The 18,158-nt window shown below is 47.9% G+C and overlaps 1 protein-coding gene across 1 annotated transcript in view; it reads left to right on the top strand.

Moving 5' to 3' along the window:
* The window catches only part of EPHA1 (EPH receptor A1), a 139,246-nt gene that overhangs the window by 25,624 nt on the left and 95,464 nt on the right, over positions 1–18,158 (top strand). The window contains exon 2 of the mRNA XM_056848481.1: positions 9,779–9,843. Coding sequence (XP_056704459.1) covers positions 9,779–9,843 — 65 coding nt within the window. The remainder of the gene's footprint in view (positions 1–9,778; positions 9,844–18,158) is intronic.

Raw genomic sequence — 18,158 nt, 5'->3', positions numbered from 1 at the left:
TAGTACCATGGGACTTTACACTATTTGTTACATGGCTGATTGTTATAGTTTGTCTCTTTCAGCGTTATGTATTTATAATTACTACAATGTTTAGAATGTATTGATTGTTTCTTTCGTGTTGTGTAATTACTATTGCTAAGATGATTTTTTTAAAGTGTATTTTCACATGTTAATATTCTTGGAGCAACCGTGCTGTTCTTTTTGTAGCAATTACACAGTATCAGCATAGGTCTGCCTTTAGTAATTTGTATATTCTTGAAGCACGTTATGTTGTTGAAGCTGTAAAATAAGTTTTAGGGTTGATAAGGAAATAAATATTGCATGTGTGTGTGTTAAGTGCCGTCAAGTCGCTTGCGACTCATGGTAACCCTATGGATCAGTGTCCTCCAAAACATCCTATCCTTAACAGCCTTGCTCAGATCTTGCAAACTGAGGGCCATGGCCTCCTTTATAGAGTCCATCCATCTCTTGTTGGGTCTTCCTCTTTTCCTGCTGCCTTCGGCAATTATGCCTTCTGGAGTTATGGCAATCAAAAAGACTAAATTTCTTAGGGAGAGTTGTGGCATGCAGAAGGTCCCAGGATCAATCCCTGGCATCTCCAGTAAAAACGACAGGCAGTAGGGGATGTCTTTTCCAGTGACTCTTGTCTTCTCATAATGTGTCCAAAGTACGACAGCCTCAGATGATTTAGTCATTTTAGCTTCTAGGGTCAGTTCAGGCTTGATTTGATCTATAACCCACTGATTTGTGGGTTTTTTTTGGCGGTCCAGGGTATCCGTCACACTCTCTTCCAACACCACATTTCAAAGGAATCTACCTTCTTCCTATCCTACTGCATACATTTCCATTTTCCCTCAAATTTCCATTTTTCCCCGAGACTTAAATTGTAAGTTTTTCCTCTCCTCTGTGGTTTCAAAATTCCTGGGATTTTTTCATTTCTAGCTTTTGCCAGGCAGAATATTGAGTTAGATAATCTAACTCCATGTAAGGAAGCTTCTTATATGCAGAGATTCCTGTAAATGAAAAGTGTGGCCCTCTGCTCTCTCTGTCCCTTAAGGAATTGATTTCAAAGGTCCCTGTCTTGCCACGCCCTGTTTATTTTTCTCTCTGTGATCAAGGAAGTACTCCAGCGGAGGAATTTTTGCTTGCGTTCGGGTGGGCTGAGTTCATGTCTCGACTGATTCTGCTTTCCGTTCTGACACCACGGTTTTGACAGCACTAGCCAATTCATACCCTGTAAATCTATACATGCGGTTAGGATGTTCTGGTAAAACTGGGACTCAGCAAAATCTTGAAGTGAAGGCAGCTGCAAGGGGAATTTTCTGTTGGGCTGTAGGAGGAAAGACGACATAGCAGAGGAGCAGAGGGGCTGTGGCTCGGTGGTAGAGTATCTGCTTGGCATGCAGAAGGTCCCGTACTTGACTTAGGGCAGGGGTGGGGAACCTTTTTTCTGCCAAGGGCCATTTACACATTTATAACATCATTCGGGGGCCAAACCAGGTGTAGATCTCCAGGCTGGGCGGGGGGGGGAGACACTGGGGTTGCCAGGTCTCCGACCACCACCTGGAGGTTGGCAACCCTAGGAGAGCCTTTGCAGAGGAGGGAGGGAAGGAAGGAAAGAGAGGAAGGGAGGCTTCCCCCCCACACACACACACACACACGCCTTCCCACTACACACACACACACGCCTTCCCACTCCACACACACACACACTTACCATACCGCGCAAGCCGCCCGGCGATCAGGGGAAGCCTTCACGGCTTCCACCACACACACATGCACACACACACACACACTTAATGGGCCGCACAAGCGGCCCAGTGCGATCAGAGGAAGTCTTTCTGGCTTCCCCTACACGCATGAGAGCGTGCGGCCCTGCAGCACCAATGGCAGCTTCCGTGGGAGAGTCCACTGGCCGTACCAAATGATGTCGCGGGCCTTAACCAGCCCATGGGCCGGAGGTTCCCCACCCCTGACTTCGGGCATAAGAAGGTGCTGGAGATCAATGCGTACATCTCTGGATGTCTTTAATTTTCCTGTGAAGCTGAGAAGCCGATGGCCTCTCGGTTTTATGTTGCTTTTTAGCCTCTTGATTAGAAGCATCATGGTTATTGTGCTGACCTCAGCTGGCCCTGCTTTTGGTGTTCACATTCTAAACTTTGCACTACACATTTTATAAAGAGTTTTCTTTTGTGGTAGAACATCTGTCATGTCTAGACCTGGCAACTAGTGGGAGATGAGGGAGGCAGAGATTTCTTTACTACCAGGGCGGCAATAAGTAGGGTTGCCAGGTCCCTCTTCGCCACCAGCGGGAGGTTTTTGGGGCCGAGCCTGAGGAGGGGAGGGACTAGGTTGCCAACCTCCAGGTAATAGCAGAAGATCTCCTGTTTTTAAAACTGATCTCCAGTCAATAGAGATCAGTTCACCTGGAGAAAATGGCCGCTTTGGCAATTGGACTCTATGGCATTGCAGTCCCTCCCCTCCCAAAACCCTGCCGTCCTCAGGCTCTGCCCCAACAACCTCCCACCGATGGCGAAGAAGGAGCTGGGAACCCTAGGAGGGACTTCAATGCCATAGAGTTCAATTGGCAAAGCGGCCGTTTTCTCAGGCTGAACTGATCTCTATAGACTGGAGATCAGTTGTAACAGCAGGAGATCTCCGGCTAGTACCTAGAGGTTGGTGACCCTAATGGCAGAGTGGAGATTTGAACCCGGGTCTCCAGAGTTGTAGTTGGTACTCTAACCACTAAACCACATTGGCTCTCAGGAAAAGTTCAGATGGGGTCCTGTTTTAATGTCTGAAATGTTAGATAGCTAGGGTTGCCAACTGCCAGGTAGTAGCAGGAGATCTCCTGCTAATTCAACTGATCTTCAGCCAATAGAGATCAGTTCACCTGGAGAAACATGGCTGCTTTGGCAATTGAATTCTATGGCATTAAAGTCCCTCCCCTCCCCAAACCCCGCCCTCCTCAGGCTCCACCCCTAACATCTCCTGCCGATGGCAAAGAGGGACCTGGCAACTTTAAGTCATCCCCCTCCCCAGGCCCTGGGCTGTTCCAACCTGCTTATAGGTGGAGGGAAACCCTTCCTGACCTCACAATGGCCCTCAGGGATGTTTCCAAGTCCATTTTGATACCGAAGAGGCAGCGTGGTGTAGTGGTTAAGAGCGGTGGTTTGGAGCGGTGGACTCCACGGCACTGAAGACCCTCCTCTCTCCGAACCCCACCCACCTCAGGCTCCACCCCAAAAACCTCCCGCTGGCTGCGAAGAGGGAACTGGCAACCCTATAGATAGCATCAATGGGGCAGTGATGCTCCAGCCTTAAAAGAGGGTTTTATTGTTTTAATGTTGCTAACTCTCATGTTTTATGATTTTGTTTTTTGTTTGTTTCATAAGCTGCCTCAAGCAGTAACTTTAGAGATTCAGCCTATACATTCTCTCAATAAATACAGAGAGAATAAAGTTCCATTATAATGTAAGAATCTGATGTGTGTGTGTGTGTATGTTTTGTAATGCTTGTTTGAACAATAAAAAACCTAATTAAAAATAAATACGAGAGAATTGTCCAAGCAAAAATTAAGGACCGTAGAGAGCATCAGATGGTCAGGAACGTTACAGTGAAAGGGAAATTAAGCTTTTGTTAAGGGCTAACTGACAGTAGGTGAAAAAAGAAAGGGAGGATATGGATATGTTAAAAATAACAGGAGATATTGATTTCAGAAAAGAGGGCCCGGGTGGGGGGAAGACTGTGAAAAAGAGGAGAACATGAATTTAGAGCAAAGGTTGGAAGAGAATGAGATTTGCACCAGGGTCTCTCCAGGTGTGACTTTAAGGTTGTAAATAACAGAGAGATGAGGTTAGCCAAGGTGGTGAAGGCGAAAGACAGCAGGAATGCAAGGAATTCACGGCAAAGTAATCTAAAGTTCACGTGGGGGAAAAAAGCAGCATAATCCAAAAGAAAAGGGGATAGGAAAAGTGTCTGGGAAAAGGGAACCTCAGATTTGAGAATGAAAATCAAGGTAAAGGCTGTGCGTAGATTTAGGATGCAAAACATCCAGCGCTGCCAACACATGTGGTTTGGTCTGAGGCCTCGGCTGCTGGTTTGGTGATTCAGTAGGCGTCACTGGACTCCATGCCCCTGATGGATCACAGCTAGGGTGGCCAGGTCCCTCTTCGCCACCAGTGGGAGGCTTTGGGGGCGGAGCCTGAGGAGGGTGGGGTTTGGGGAGGGACGACAATGCCATGTAATCAGTGGTGGGAAGAGAAACTTCAGAAAGGGAAGGAGGAAAGGTGTAGACCACATCCAGGGAGTGGCTAGTGGGAGTCCAGGGAAGTGGGGTAGTGTTGCATCACTTCTTGTGAAGACCCAAAAGTAGAGTTGTCAGCTCCAGGTTTGGAAATACCTGGAGATTTGTGGGGTGGAAGGGTTTGGAGAGGGGAGGGACGTCAATGCCATAGAATCCAATGGTCAAAGCGGCCATTTTCTCCAGGTAGGGTTGCCAGGTCACTCTTTGCCACCGGCGGGAGGTTTCTGGAGCGGAGCCTGAGGAGGGTGGGGTTTGAGGAGGGGAGGGACTTCATCGCCATAGAGTCCCATTGCCAAAGCAGCCATTTTCTCCAGGGGAACTAATCTCTATTGGCTGGTGATCAGTTGTAATAGCAGGAGATCTGCAGCTAGTACCTGGAGGCTGGAAACCCTATCTCCAGGGGAACTGCTTTCTATTGCCTGGAGATCCGTTGGAATAATAGCAGATCTCCAGCCACCACCTGGAGGTTGGTAACTGTACCCAGAAATGACATCACACCATTGCCTGACAGCGATTTTTAGTTTGTTTTTCCTCCTGCCAGCCTCTGGCTTCCTGGCAGGCAATGTGGGCTGGGTAGGTGGGTGGGCAGGAGATCTCCCACCCCCCAGCAGACAAATTACAGGCCTAGCTAGTAAAGTGTGCTGGGGGAACCGGTCCAAAGAACAGGATTGGAAGAAGAAATCTGCGGAACGGAAAATCTGAGGAAGTGTCAGGGGAGCATGCAAAAGTTAGAGATGAGCTATTAATTTATTTATTGTATTGTATTGTACACAATTTATATGCCACCGTGTTACCCACACACAAAGACCACCAAGGCAATTAGGACTGCAGTCATACCAACACTTTCCTGGGTGCAAGTCCTATTGAATAGACTTGAGCAGGATTCTGAGTAGACCTTCTTAGGGCGACACTGTAGGTCTTCCATCTCTTCAAAGAGATGAAACAGCTGGGTGGGAGAAGGTGGTTTGGGATCGGTTCCATAGCATTGTGGGTGTAGTCCTTTCTCCTGTGCTCTTTTCCGGGTGTTTATTGGTCTGTTGGCAGTCCTGTTTGGCCCGGTAGGGAAAACAACATGAAACCCAAGTTGTTTTCTGGACTGTAACAAATAACACATCCAAGAAGCTGAGTAACGTTGGGAAAACCCTAACGCTAACACTCTTTGCACAGAGCCAAACCTCCCCAAAGCTAGTTTTTATAGGATTTTAGAGTGATGAGAGACCCTGTGGACTACCAGAGGCAGAAGACCAGGCAACGTCCTCCTGGAAGGCTTTTCAGTCCATGCTTTGTTCAGTGGGCTTTCTCTAATCGGGGGACTCTGATCTGGAGAACCGGGTTCGATTCCCCGCTCCCTCCGCATGAGCGGCGGAGGCTAATCCGGTGAACTGGATTGGTTTCCCCGCTCCTACTCATGAAGCCAGCTGGGTGACCTTGGGCTAGTCACAGTTCTCATAGAGCTCTCTCAGCCCCACCTACCTCACAGGGTGTCTGTTGTGGGGAGGGGGAGCAAAGGTGACTGTAAGCCAGTTTGATTCTTCCTTAAGTGGTAGAGAAAATCGGCATCTAAAACCAACTCTTCTTCTTCCCTTGATGTATGTTTTTTTCCAGAGATGAATATGGATTTTCTATAACAGGTGAACAACGTGTTGTGTGTAGATCGGTTTAAGCTTGTGGATTTTTGTCTAGAATTTTTCATCCTGTTTTAATATGGGCTTCTTATCTTTGTGGTCATGTTTGCGCGTCTCCACATTAACAAGGGAAGACGGGAAGTAAAACATTTTTAGGCAGATAGTGGATTCATATCTAGGGTTGCCAGGTCCTTCTTTGCCAGTGAGAACTGAGAACAGAGTGGAAGATTTTACTATTGGGTACGATTTGGATATGTTTACTGTTTGGGGCTGAAGAAAAGATTTGAAACGGCCGTCCCCCACCTTTTCCCAAAAAGTGTACTTTTGGGATAGTACCTACTATTGGACTTTTTGAAGAAAATACAACATTTACTTGAAAGAACATGGCAATTGGTGCATTGAGACTGCACCTTACTTAGATTGTACATACTGTATATAACTTTGATTGTTCTTATATGCATCTTTCACTCTTGCATTGTTGATGTTACATGTGTAAGCACCAATAAGAATTTTTTGCTACTTTTGCACTGGAGACTCCGTTGCAGAGTACCTGGAGGTTGGCAACCCTAGACTTCAATGCCATAGAGTCCAATTGCCAGAGCAGCCATTTTCTCCAGGTGAACTGAACTCTATCGGCTGGAGATCAGTTGTAATAGCAGGAGATCTCCAGCTAGTACCTGGAAGTTGGCAACCTTATTCCTATCAGTGAAATGGTTTTCTGGAAAAAAATGGTGTGTATGTGCTTCTTCTTTTTTGCCTTTTTGAGGCCTTTCCCTCCATCCCCTGGCCTCGCTCCCTGGTTCGGCTTCGATCCCTGGGGCGACACTAATTGATCTCCTGTTGCCGCAATTTGTCCCTGTCACTTTTGATCCATTTTTCCGGCTCCAGCCCCCACTGTCCTGAAGAGACGGCTGCTTGGCATCAAGGGATCTTTTCTTCCATCTTCATAAATCCGAGATAATTTTAGGTTTATCTCGGGCTGGCTGACGCGACTCGTGGCTTTTTTTTGGGGGGGGGGGGAGGGCAGGAGCTGGGCGGCTCCCTTCCGTGTAAGCAGCATATCACTTGAGTCAGTCGCTCTGCATTTCTCTGATTTACAGTGTGTGTTTTAGACATGCCCATGCGGCTGAGCTGTCCGTGAAGCTCAAATTGGCTTGCAAAAGGAACAGAAGACGATAAAGAAAGAGGGGCGAGGCCTCCACAGGCCTCTTCCACACTCCACAAGGGGCATTCCCCCCCAAAGCTGAGTTTTTAGCAGAGCTGAAAGTGCTCTGGCTTTGGGGAGCTCTTTTGCCACCCCCTGCAGCCCCAGTGATGTCAGGAAATTAAGGTTGCCAAACGCCTGGTGGGTAGGGTTGCAAGCCTCCAGGTACTAGCTGGAGATCTTCTGATCCTCCGTCCCCAAATCCCGCCCTCCTCAGGTCCCTGGTGGCAAAGAGGAACCTGGCAACCCTCCTGCCAATTAGGGTTGCCAACCCCCAGGTACTAGCTGGAGATCTGCTATTACAACTGATCTCCAGCCCATAGAGATCAGTTCACCTGGAGAAAATGGCCCCTTTGGCAGTGGGACTCTACGGCACTGAAGTCACTCCTCTCCCCAAACCCCGCCTTCCTCAGGTTCCACCCCCAAAACCTCCTGCTGGTGGCAAAGAGGGACCTGGCAACCCTACCACCAATTAGGGTTGCCAACCTCCAGGTACTAGGTGGAGATCTCCTGCTATTACAACTGATCTCCAGACGATAGAGATCAGTTCACCTGGAGAAAATGGCCGCTTCGGCGATTGGACTCTATGGCATTGAAGTCCCGCCCCTCCCCAAACCCCGCCCTTCTCAGGCTCCGCCCCAAAAACCTCCCCAGATTGGCAAAGGGTTAATCACTCCAACACTATTCTCCCTTTGCACAGAACACCTAAGAATGCCAGGGGTGGCGTTTTGCTTTGCGATTGGACACCTCCGTCGTTCCAAAGCAGGCATTATCTCCAGGTGAATTGAACTCTGTTGCCTGGAGATCAGTTGTAATTCCAGGAACTCTCCAGCCACCATCTGGAGGTTGGCAACACTATGGGTCAGGAATACTTAATTAACAGTCAACTGCAAACATAACGAGAAATTTGGAGGGTGTAGTGGTTTGGAGCGGTGGACTCTGATCTGGAGAACCAAGCTTGATTCCCCACTCCTCCACATGTGCAGCGGACGCTAATCTGGAGACCTGGGTTGGTTTCCCCACTCCTTGGGCTGGGTGACCTTGGGCTAGTCACAGCTCTCTTAGAGCTCTCTGGGCCTCACCTACCTCACAAGGTGTCTGTTTTGGGGAGGGGAAGGGAAGGTGATTGTAAGCCGGTTTGATTCGTCCTTAAGTGGTAGAGAAAGTCGGCAAATAAAAACCAACTCTTCTTCCTCCTCTTCCTCCTCCTCCTTCTCCTCTAGTGGTGGCAGCTTTCTTGTAAAACTGGCTGGGACAGGTGGCGTAATGAAGTATGTTCAAATGCTACTCATTCGCGTTTGGGGGCATTTAGCACTGTTTTACAAATGCAAACGTTTCTGAAGTGAGAACCAGCTCACTTTTTAATGCTTGTAATGACTCCTAGGTTACTCCGGCGTCCCCTCCCTTGCCTCTGTCTCCTGCACATTTTAATCAGGGACTCAGCAATCCTTTGTGCTGCCCTGGTTTCTGAAATTGGGCGTGTTGGAAAGTTGGCTGCAGCAGCATGCCTTAAAAAAAAAAAGTGAGAGACTGTTCAGTACAACATTTAGACAGCAATCCTAAGCAGGCCTACTCAGAAGTCTGCTGAGGTCTATTCAGTGGGGCTTACTCCCAGGAAAGTGTTTTTAGGATTGCACTGCCCGTCTTGCAATGTGGGTTGTCTGTACTTATGACAGAATGGCTGCAACTAGGGTTGCCAACCTCCAGGTACTATCTGGGGATTTCCTGCTATTGCAACTGATCTTCAGCCGATAAAGATCAGTTCCCCTGGAGAAAATGGTCACTTTGGCCATTGGACTCCATGGCATTGAAGTCCCTCCCCTCCCCAAACCCCACCCTCTTCAGGCTCCACCCCCAAAATCTCCAGGTATTTACCAATCTGGAACTGGCAACCCTAGAAATCAGCCCCTCTACACGCCAAACTGGGGAACCAAATAATGCTGTAAACAGGACACAATACCTTGGATTGTGAGCTATTCATAGGGTTGCCAACCTCCAGGTACTAGCTGGAGATCTCCAGCTATTACAACTGATCTGCAGCTGATAGAGATCAGTTCCCCCTGGAGAAAACGGCCGCTTTGGCAATTGGACTCTATGGCATTGATGTCTCTCTCTTCCCCAAGCCCCGCCCTCCTTAGGCTCACATAACATAACATAAGAACCTAAGAAAGGCCATGCTGGATCAGACCAAGGCCCATCAAGTCCAGCAGTCTGTTTGCACAATGGTCAACCAGGTGCCTCTAGGAAGCCCACAAACATGACAACTGCAGCAGCATTATCCTGCCTGTGTTCCAATGCACCTAATATAATAGGCATGCTCCTCTGCTCCTGGAGAGAATAGGTATGCATCATGACTAGCATCCATTTTTACTAACAGCCATGAATAGCCCTCTCCTCCATGAACATGTCCACTCCCCTCTTCAAGCCTTCCAAGTTGGCAGCCATCCCCACATCCTGGGGCAGGGAGTTCCACAGTTGTGATTGTGGTGATAGTCTTCCTCAGCAAGAAGAGATGACCTGTGCATTTGCCCTTCTTCAGCCACACTGTGGAAGGAGAAAGCTCACTGCAGTCTCAACTTGAAATTCGAGGCCTCCATGCCTGTCCTGTGGTTTCTAATCCTGGTTTTGTTTTCTCGTCTTCAGTGAATCTCCTTGACACAAGCGCTGCTGAGAATGAGCTGGGCTGGTTGCCAGATCCAGAATCTGGGGTGAGTAGCCAATACATGTTCTGCAGCGGAAGCCATCGGAATTATAACTTACTGAAAAGGGATTTTCTCGTGGTGGTGTCAAGTTGCCAACTCCAGCCTGGGAAATTCCTGGACATTTGGGGGCACTGCCTGTGGAGCGGAGAATTTGGTGGCCAGTTATGCATGGGTTGTTTCCGTCACCATCAAGCCCCGAGTACTTTGTTGCTTTGTTTTCATTATGTGTGTTATTTTCTGATATTTAGAAGTCACCTCGCTCTCTCCTCGTGTTTTCTCTGCATTTTGTGGATGCTGTTTTACCCCGAGTTTAATGTCTGCCTTGATCCCAAATCGAAAGCTGATCTTGTGCATACTTGTCAATTTGGGGTTTTCTCCCCACGTCCATTCTTGTTTCTCCCTTTTGTTTGCTACTAGAGAGAACGTTGAAATAATCACAAAGACCTATGCAGCTGATTATTTGGTCTATAGTGTTAAACAATGTGGTGTTAAGCAATCTGCACAGGCAGGATAATGCTGCAGTCGTCTTGCTTGTGGGCTTCCTGGAGGCCCCTGGTTGGCCACTGTGTGAAGAGACTGCTGGACTTGATGGACCTTGGTCTGATCCAGCAGGGCTTTCCTTATGTTCTTATCTCGGTGAGTTGTTGGTCGGACCCTTGCTCCAAGACAAACTGGATAGCAGAAGTGTAACAAAAAAATGGCTAAATATCCGCAGCAGAATGGTTATTAGACAAAACATGACAGATCAAAATTTTGACATTATCAATGTATTGTTGGAATATTGATGAATCTACATGGACATTATAAGACATTATAAGAGCCCCGTGGCACAGAGTGGTAAGCTGCAGTACTGCAGTCCAAGCTCTGCTCACTACCTGAGTTCAATCCCACCGGAAGTTGACTCAGCCTTCCATCCTTCCGGGGTCGGTAAAATGAGTACCCAGTTCACTGGGGTAACAGGAAGATGACTGGGGAAGGCACTGGCAAACCACCCCATAAACAAAGTCTGCCTAGTAAATGTCGGGATGTGACTTCGCCCCATGGGTCAGGAATGACCCGGTGCTTGCACAGGGGACCTTTACCTTTACCTTTTACATGGACATTATTTAGGATTTAGGATAAGTAATATTGTTATTTGAAAATTGTATTTGTGTATTCATGTGTATATATTATAGTCATTAATCTTCACTTGAGCTTTTGTGCTACTGCCTGGAGGTTGGCAACCCTAGCTCCACATGAGCTCTTCAGAGCCATGCATCTTATCTTTTTAGTGCATAGACCTATAATATAACAATGGTGGTCTGTCTTGTCCTGCAACTGGCCCCTCGCTGTTTCAGCTGGGAGATTTTTCCCAAGTGAAATTCTTGAACAGATCACAGGCTCCAATTTTTTTGAAAAAAGGCATTGTGTCAGGCTTTACCTGGCTACACTTCGAACGTTCTTTGGAATGCACTCTAAATCTCCATGGCCTCTGGGGATTGTCACGCATATTTCATCTTCTTTTTTGATGTTCCTGCACGCTGCATGCTAACCGTACATATTCTGAATTGCCGCCACTTGCCTCCCGGACGGTAGGGAGATATCCCCCCCCCCACCTACAATGAAGGATGAATAAAAATGGCCGGGTCTTTTCTTTCACAGAAAGTCATCCTGCCCTTTCCTTGTGAAAAACAATTCTGGAGACATGGGTAACTTTGTAATACCTGTTTGGTCATAAATATTTATTTAGATATTTATACCCTTTTTCTTCTCAAGGGTGATTCAAAGCAGCTTGCAACATTGTTCCTCCCTCCCTTTGTTTTATCCTCACCAAAACAGACCGGTAACGCAGGTTAGGCTGAGAGTGTGTGACTGGCCCATGGTTATAGGCTTGCCAATTGCCTGGTATTGGCAGGCAAATGCCCGCCAATCAATCGGGCTGCCCGCCGATCAACAGGGGGGAAAGGGCCAGCTGAAGAGGCAGAGCTATATGGTTTCCATAGAGTTTTCAGAGGAGATTGCTAGAGCAAATATGTCTCATAAACACATGAGGCTGCCTTATACTGAATCAGACCCTTGGTCCATCAAAGTCAGTATTGTCTACTCAGACTGGCAGCGGCACCCCTGTCTCAGGCAGGGGTCTTTCACATTGCCTACATGCCCAGTCCCTTTAACTGGAGATGCTGGGGATTGATCCTGGGACCTTCTGCATGCCAAGCAGATGCTCTATCACTGAGCCATGGCCACTCCCCAGGTTTACCCGGAAGCGATGCAGGCGCTCTAGCACACCCCCCAAACCATAGATTTTTCAGAAGAGACTGCTAGAGCAACCCTACATGGTTGCCCAGTGACCTTCCATGGGAGAGTCAGCATTTGAACCTGGGTCTCCCTTGTGGGGCAGCAGACGGACACACAGTCTGGCAATGCTAATCTGGCACAAAAGAGCATATCCTTTCAAATCTCCAAGGCTGTTTCTTGCAGCCGTTCTCCAGTTTTCCTCTCTCCACATTTCACCTACCTCTAGGGTTGCCAACCTCCAGGTAGGGTTGCCTGGTCCCTCTTTGCCACCGGCAGGAGGTTTTTGGGGTGGAGCCTGAAAAGGGCGGGGTTTGGGGAGGGGAGAAACTTTAATGACAAAGAGTCCAGTTGCCAAAGCGGCCATTTTCTCCAGGTGAACTGATCTCTATGGGCTGGAGATCAGTTGTAAAAGCAGGAGATCTCCATCTACCTCCAGGTACTAGCAAAGCAGCTGTTTTCTCCAGGTAAACTCATCTCTATCGGCTGGAGGTTAGTTGTAATACCAGGAGATCTCCAGGTAGTACTTGGTGGTTGGCCACCCTATTCATATGGAAGAAGCAATTTCCCATGGTATCATAGTCCACAACCATGTAAAATTTTCGAGGTCAACATGCGCACCTTGAATTTAGCCTGGAAGCAAAGTTGGCAGCCCATAGCGCTTTTTCACTGCTGGTCATCTATGCCAGAGGTGTCAAACATAAAACCCAAGGGCTGAATACAGCCCCTTAAGAGCTCTTATTTGGACCATGAGCCAGCCAAGGCAGCCCCCCCCCCCAACTCTCAATCTGGGCTGGTGAGTATGGTTGCCAACCTCCAGGTACTGGAAGAAAAAATACACCTATGTTATATCAAAGTAGTTAGCAAGAAAAAACAGCACAAGGCTCTATATACATTTCAAATTGCAAAAGTTATATTGATAAATTAATACTAAATAACAAACAATGTGACATATGTGAATTACCACCCAAAGTGAACCAAAACATATAATACAGACAATGCAAACATGAAAAAGTTCTCTCAATATACAAAAAGATTTTTTTGATTGCACATATCAAATGTTTCACAATTTTCACGTAGTGCTTCAAGTATAGTTACATTCTTTATGCCCAAAGGGTTAAAAAAGAATTGAATATTGCTTCTGGAGAAGTCATCTCAGCCAGCAATATTCAATTCTTTTTTGTGATGTTTTTTCTTGCTAACCTCCAGGTACTAGCTGCAGATCTCCTGCTATTAAAACTGATCTCCAGCTGATAGAGATCAGTTCACCCGGAGAAAACGTCTGCTTTGGCCATTGGACTCTATGGCATTGAAGTCCTTCCCCTTCCCAAACCCTGCCCTCCTCAGGCTCCGCTCCCAAAACCTCCCGCCGGTGACAAAGAGTGACCTGGCAACCCTACTGGCGAGGCATGGCAGGGCCCGACCAAGTCACATTTATGTCTTATCTGGCCCTCGTAACAATTGAGTTCCACACGCCTCATCTATGCAGCTAACATCGGTTAGTATTAGGGTTGCCAAGTCGCTCTTCGCCAGCAGCAGGAGGTTTTGGGGGCGGAGCCTGAGGAGGGAGGGGAGGGACTCCAATGCCATACGGTCCAATTGCCAAAGCGGCCATCCTCTCCCGGTGAACTGATCTCTGTGGGCTGGAGATCAGTTGTAATAGCAGGAGATCTCCAGCTAGAACCTGGAGGCTCAGCAAACTAGAAACAGCGCTTCACAAGCTAGACACAATGATTATAAAGTAGTGGTATTTAATAACATATCCACCACTGATAGTATATAGGCAAAAACATGTGTTGTTAATTATTGCCTTAAAAGTAACACCAAAGAGAAGACTATGCCTTGTTACAAACAAATAACAGTATTATAGGTAAGTCCATGAAAGGGGGTGCCAACCTCCCTTTCTTCCACAGATATGCTTCTTGAGAGTATCAATTCAGTAGTGCAGTTGTTCTCTACAGAAGCCCGGTGATCTTTCTGTTTCAGCGATTAATGCCTTCTTCAGGGACCAACGCTGGCTGTTATTAACATTCTCTGCGTTGGCCTGGAGGCTGGCAACCCTGGTTAGTATCCTGCAGCCACATCTGGGGAGAGAGCAGTCCCGCTTAGATTGCATTGCAACCGTCTGCGGAGGTTACCAGCAAAATGTGTCACTGTGGCAGGGTGCTTCTCATAGGAATGCATGAGCATGTCTCATGATGTGGTTAATTAACTCTTGAATATTCTCGTGCACAAGGGTGCGACGTCCAGACTGTGGCTCCTACCCGATTAGGGTCACTATCTAGCGGCTCCTGTCATTCCTGGATACCGTCGCTGGGCAACCGCCTCAAAACAAATATTGTGCAATGTTCTCGTCCGCCCCGTTATCCTCGCTGGCTTTTTGAGCCTCCGGCATGCTTCAATCGAACATTTTGTCAATGATTTCCTTGAGGAGAGAGATCTGGCCTGGTGTCAGCCTTTGATGCCCACCAGCTGAATGAGATAGCGTACTCAACCGCTGGCCTTGGTTAGAGGAAGGAGTACAGGCTGTAGCTCTTGGATAACTTTGCACTTCCTTTCCCAAAAGGCACTTCAACACCTACCCAACCTCGTGCAAGACCAGTGTCTGCTGAAGACTGAAACGTGAACACAAGTGAAAATCCCAAATGTCCAGATATTTATGACAAATGGGACTTAAACCAGCCTCCTTTCTAGGCCTTGGTTAGAGGAAGGAGTACAGGCTGTAGCTCTTGGATAACTTTGCACTTCCTTTCCCAAAAGGGGCCAAGGGCCAGCCATAGGGTTGCCAGGTCCCTCTTCGCTACCGGTGGGAGGTTTTTGGGGGGCGGGGCCTGAGGAGGGCAAGGTTTGGAGAGACTTCAATGCCATAGAGTCCAATTGCCAAAGCGGTCATTTTCTCCAGGGGAACTGACGTCTATCGGCTGGCCATCTGTCGTAATTTCAGGAGATCTCCAGTTAGTACCTGGAGGTTGGCAAGCCTAGCCAGCCATAATTTCTTAGCTCATCAGAGGGGCAGACAGAGCACTCCACAAGGGGGGCCTGAAAGGGGGTAGGAGCTAAACTGGCACTACTGCTGGCACAGGGCCAGTGACACCAGCTCCGGCGTGGTATAGTGGTTAAGAGCGGTGGCTTGGAGCAGTGGACTCTAATCTGGAGAACTGGGTTTGATTCCCCCCCTCTCCACATGAGGAGCGGATGCTAATCTAGTGAACCGGGTTGGTTTCCCCACTCCTCCGCATGAAGCCAGCTGGGTGACCTTGGGCTAGTTGCAATTCTCTTAGAGCTCTCTCAGCCCCACCTACCGCACAGGGTGTCTGTCGTGGGGAGGGGAAGGGAAGGTGATTGTAAGCCGGTTTGATTCTTCTTAAAAAGTAGAGAAAGTCAGCATATAAAAAAACTACTCTACTTCTTCTCTCAGTCCCACCTACCTCACAGGGTGTCTGTTTTGGGGAGGGGAAGGGAAGCCACTTTGAGACTCCTTAAAGGTAGGGAAAGTCGCCATATTAAAACCAACTCTTCTTCTTCTTCTCCAGGGAGCAGCGCAGCAGCACAAGCCATGGGCGATCCCAGGGGCATGGCTGAATTTTGACAGCTCCTTGAGCCCTTTGGCCCCGGGAACGGCCCCTTTTGCCGGAGCAAACTTGTGCCGGCAAAAAGGGTGGCATAGGCCCGTGGAACTGTGTGGAGCGTTTCCACGGGGTTTTCACAAAAATGCCATTTTGGACTTATACCTAGGCTCAGTATACATAGGACAAGCCAGGACGTAATGGGTTAGATGTAGCCACTGGAGAGTTTCATTATCTCACACTTATTGAAGATGGCTGCTTGTTTGAGTTAGAAAAGGAAGCCATAGCCAATGGAAGGTTCCGGTATATTTTGGTAGAAGAAGAAGAAGAGTTGGTTTTTATATGCCGACTTTCTCTACTACTTAAGGGAGACTCAAACCGGCTTGCGATCACCTTCCCTTCCCCTCCCCGCAACAGACACCCTGTGAGGTAGGCGGGGCTGAGAGAGCTCTAAGAGAGCTGTGACTAGCCCAAGGTCACCCAGCTGGCTTCGTGTGTAAGAGTGGGGAAACAAATCCCGTTCACTGGATTAGCCTCCGCCGCTCATGTGGAGAAGTGGGGGAATCGAACCCAGCTCTCCAGATCAGAGTCCACCACTCCAAACCACCGCTCTTAACCACTACACCATGCTGGTAGTTATTGCATCTGTGGGACTTTGACTCTGTCCCTGGTATTTCCTAGCAGCAGGTCTCCAAGGCAAAAGTCTCTCTTCAGCCTTTACCCCAGATTCTCTTAGTTGAGTCTCTTAGTTGAGTCACCCCAGATGTTGAGTCTGACATACATGAAAAACCATCTGCCCACAATATTGCCCAAGATAATTTTTAATAAGAGATTCCAGGGGCTTCACAGATGCAAAGCATGTGCGTTGTCACAGAGCTATGCGCCTTCCACAAGTAAGGAACTGCCTGACACTGACTCAGCATTGGTCCATTCTGCCTAATATTGAAACTTTTTCTATGAGACATATCGTCGCCAGTGTAGGAGGGGAATTTTTAGGCAGAGGAGTGTTCAGTCATGTGACTTCCAATGGACAGCGTGTGGTGGCGCAACTGGGGTTTGTCGCCTGACTGAGAACTAGGCCATGGTGAGATGTGTTACATTACTAGGGGGTGAGATGCATTACATTACAGCTCCAGGTTGGGAAATACCTAGAGATTTTGGGGGTAGGGACAGAGGAGGGCGGGGTTTGGAGAGGGGAGAGACTTCAATGCCATAGAGTCCAACAGCCAAAGTGGCCATTTTCTCCAGGGGAACTAATCTCTGTCGCCTGGAGATCAGTTGTAATAGTGGGAGAGCTCCAGCCACCACCTGGAGGTTGGCAACCCTATACTTTTCAGGAGGCCATTTATATCTGTCTATGGTATTTCATTAGAAGCAGCATGGTGTAGTGGTTGAGAGCGATGGATGGAGAAGAAGGGAAGGTGATTGTAAGCCAGTTTGATTCTTCCTTAAGTGGTAGAGAAAGTTCTCTTTGTGTTCCTATCAACATATGAGGAAGATGCAGTCGAAACAGGGCTATATCTGGATCCCTGACAGCTTCTTTGAAGGGTTCGGGAGACCTTAAGCCTATTCCTTGAAGATATAAAGCAACTACAGTTCTACTGCACAGCTATTGCACCTTATGAGAACTTTATTCTTACCCCAGAAGACCTAGAGCTCTGGATTTGGATTTCAACATTATCTGGACTTTGGAACATATTTGGAGTTGTGTATTATGTTATAGTTATCTGTCTTCACACATCTTGTCATGTTGAATTGTCATTACACATATATTCTTCATAGTAATTTGGCACGTCTTTTGTTACTGCTGTTAATTGGTTGAACACACGGTACAGCGGGCTAACCTTATTTTTGCGACAGCACCCTATGTGCACTTTGTAATACAAGACTTGGTCCTAGTCCTCCCCGAAGTGCTGAATGGAGTTTTTATTCTTTCTTTTGTTTCCTTCTTCTCAAACAAATGTCCAGCGCCCTGCCCCATTCATGCCTCAGCTGAGCTCTGAAATATAGGAGGAGTGCTTCTGAGCATGGGTGGATTGCATAGCTTTCGTCTCTGAATAACCGCAGCCGGCCCCAACTGATGTGGGATTAGTGAGCACAGTTTCCCCGATCGCAAACCTTCCCAGAAGGCATTGGTCTTGGCATCTCTCTTTAGCAACCAGTAAGAGTGGGCAGGGCAAAGCAGAACTGGGTGCCGGAAACAGGAATGTGTATGGGGTGAGGAGGATCCTTGGGGATGGGTGTTGCTTTCCGTTTAGCCTTCCTTGGGGATGGGTTTTGCTTTCCGTTTAAGGCGGCCAAGTGTCCGAGTCTGACCCAACATTTCAGGGCTTAAGCCTCCTTCTCTGGGTCTCCAGGGGAAGAAATGAAAATAGTGTGAGGGGCTGGAATCAAGGGGGACCAGGCTTTGTATCCGACCATTCGGGTTGCCAACCTCTCGATGGTACGTGAAAATAGACAGCACATCAGGCTACTGCATAC

This window comes from Euleptes europaea, chromosome 4 (assembly GCF_029931775.1).
Source record: "Euleptes europaea isolate rEulEur1 chromosome 4, rEulEur1.hap1, whole genome shotgun sequence".
NCBI classification, from domain to species: domain Eukaryota; kingdom Metazoa; phylum Chordata; class Lepidosauria; order Squamata; family Sphaerodactylidae; genus Euleptes; species Euleptes europaea.
The sequence above is the reverse complement of the archived record's forward strand: the minus strand, read 5'-3'. Positions and strand labels throughout refer to the sequence as shown.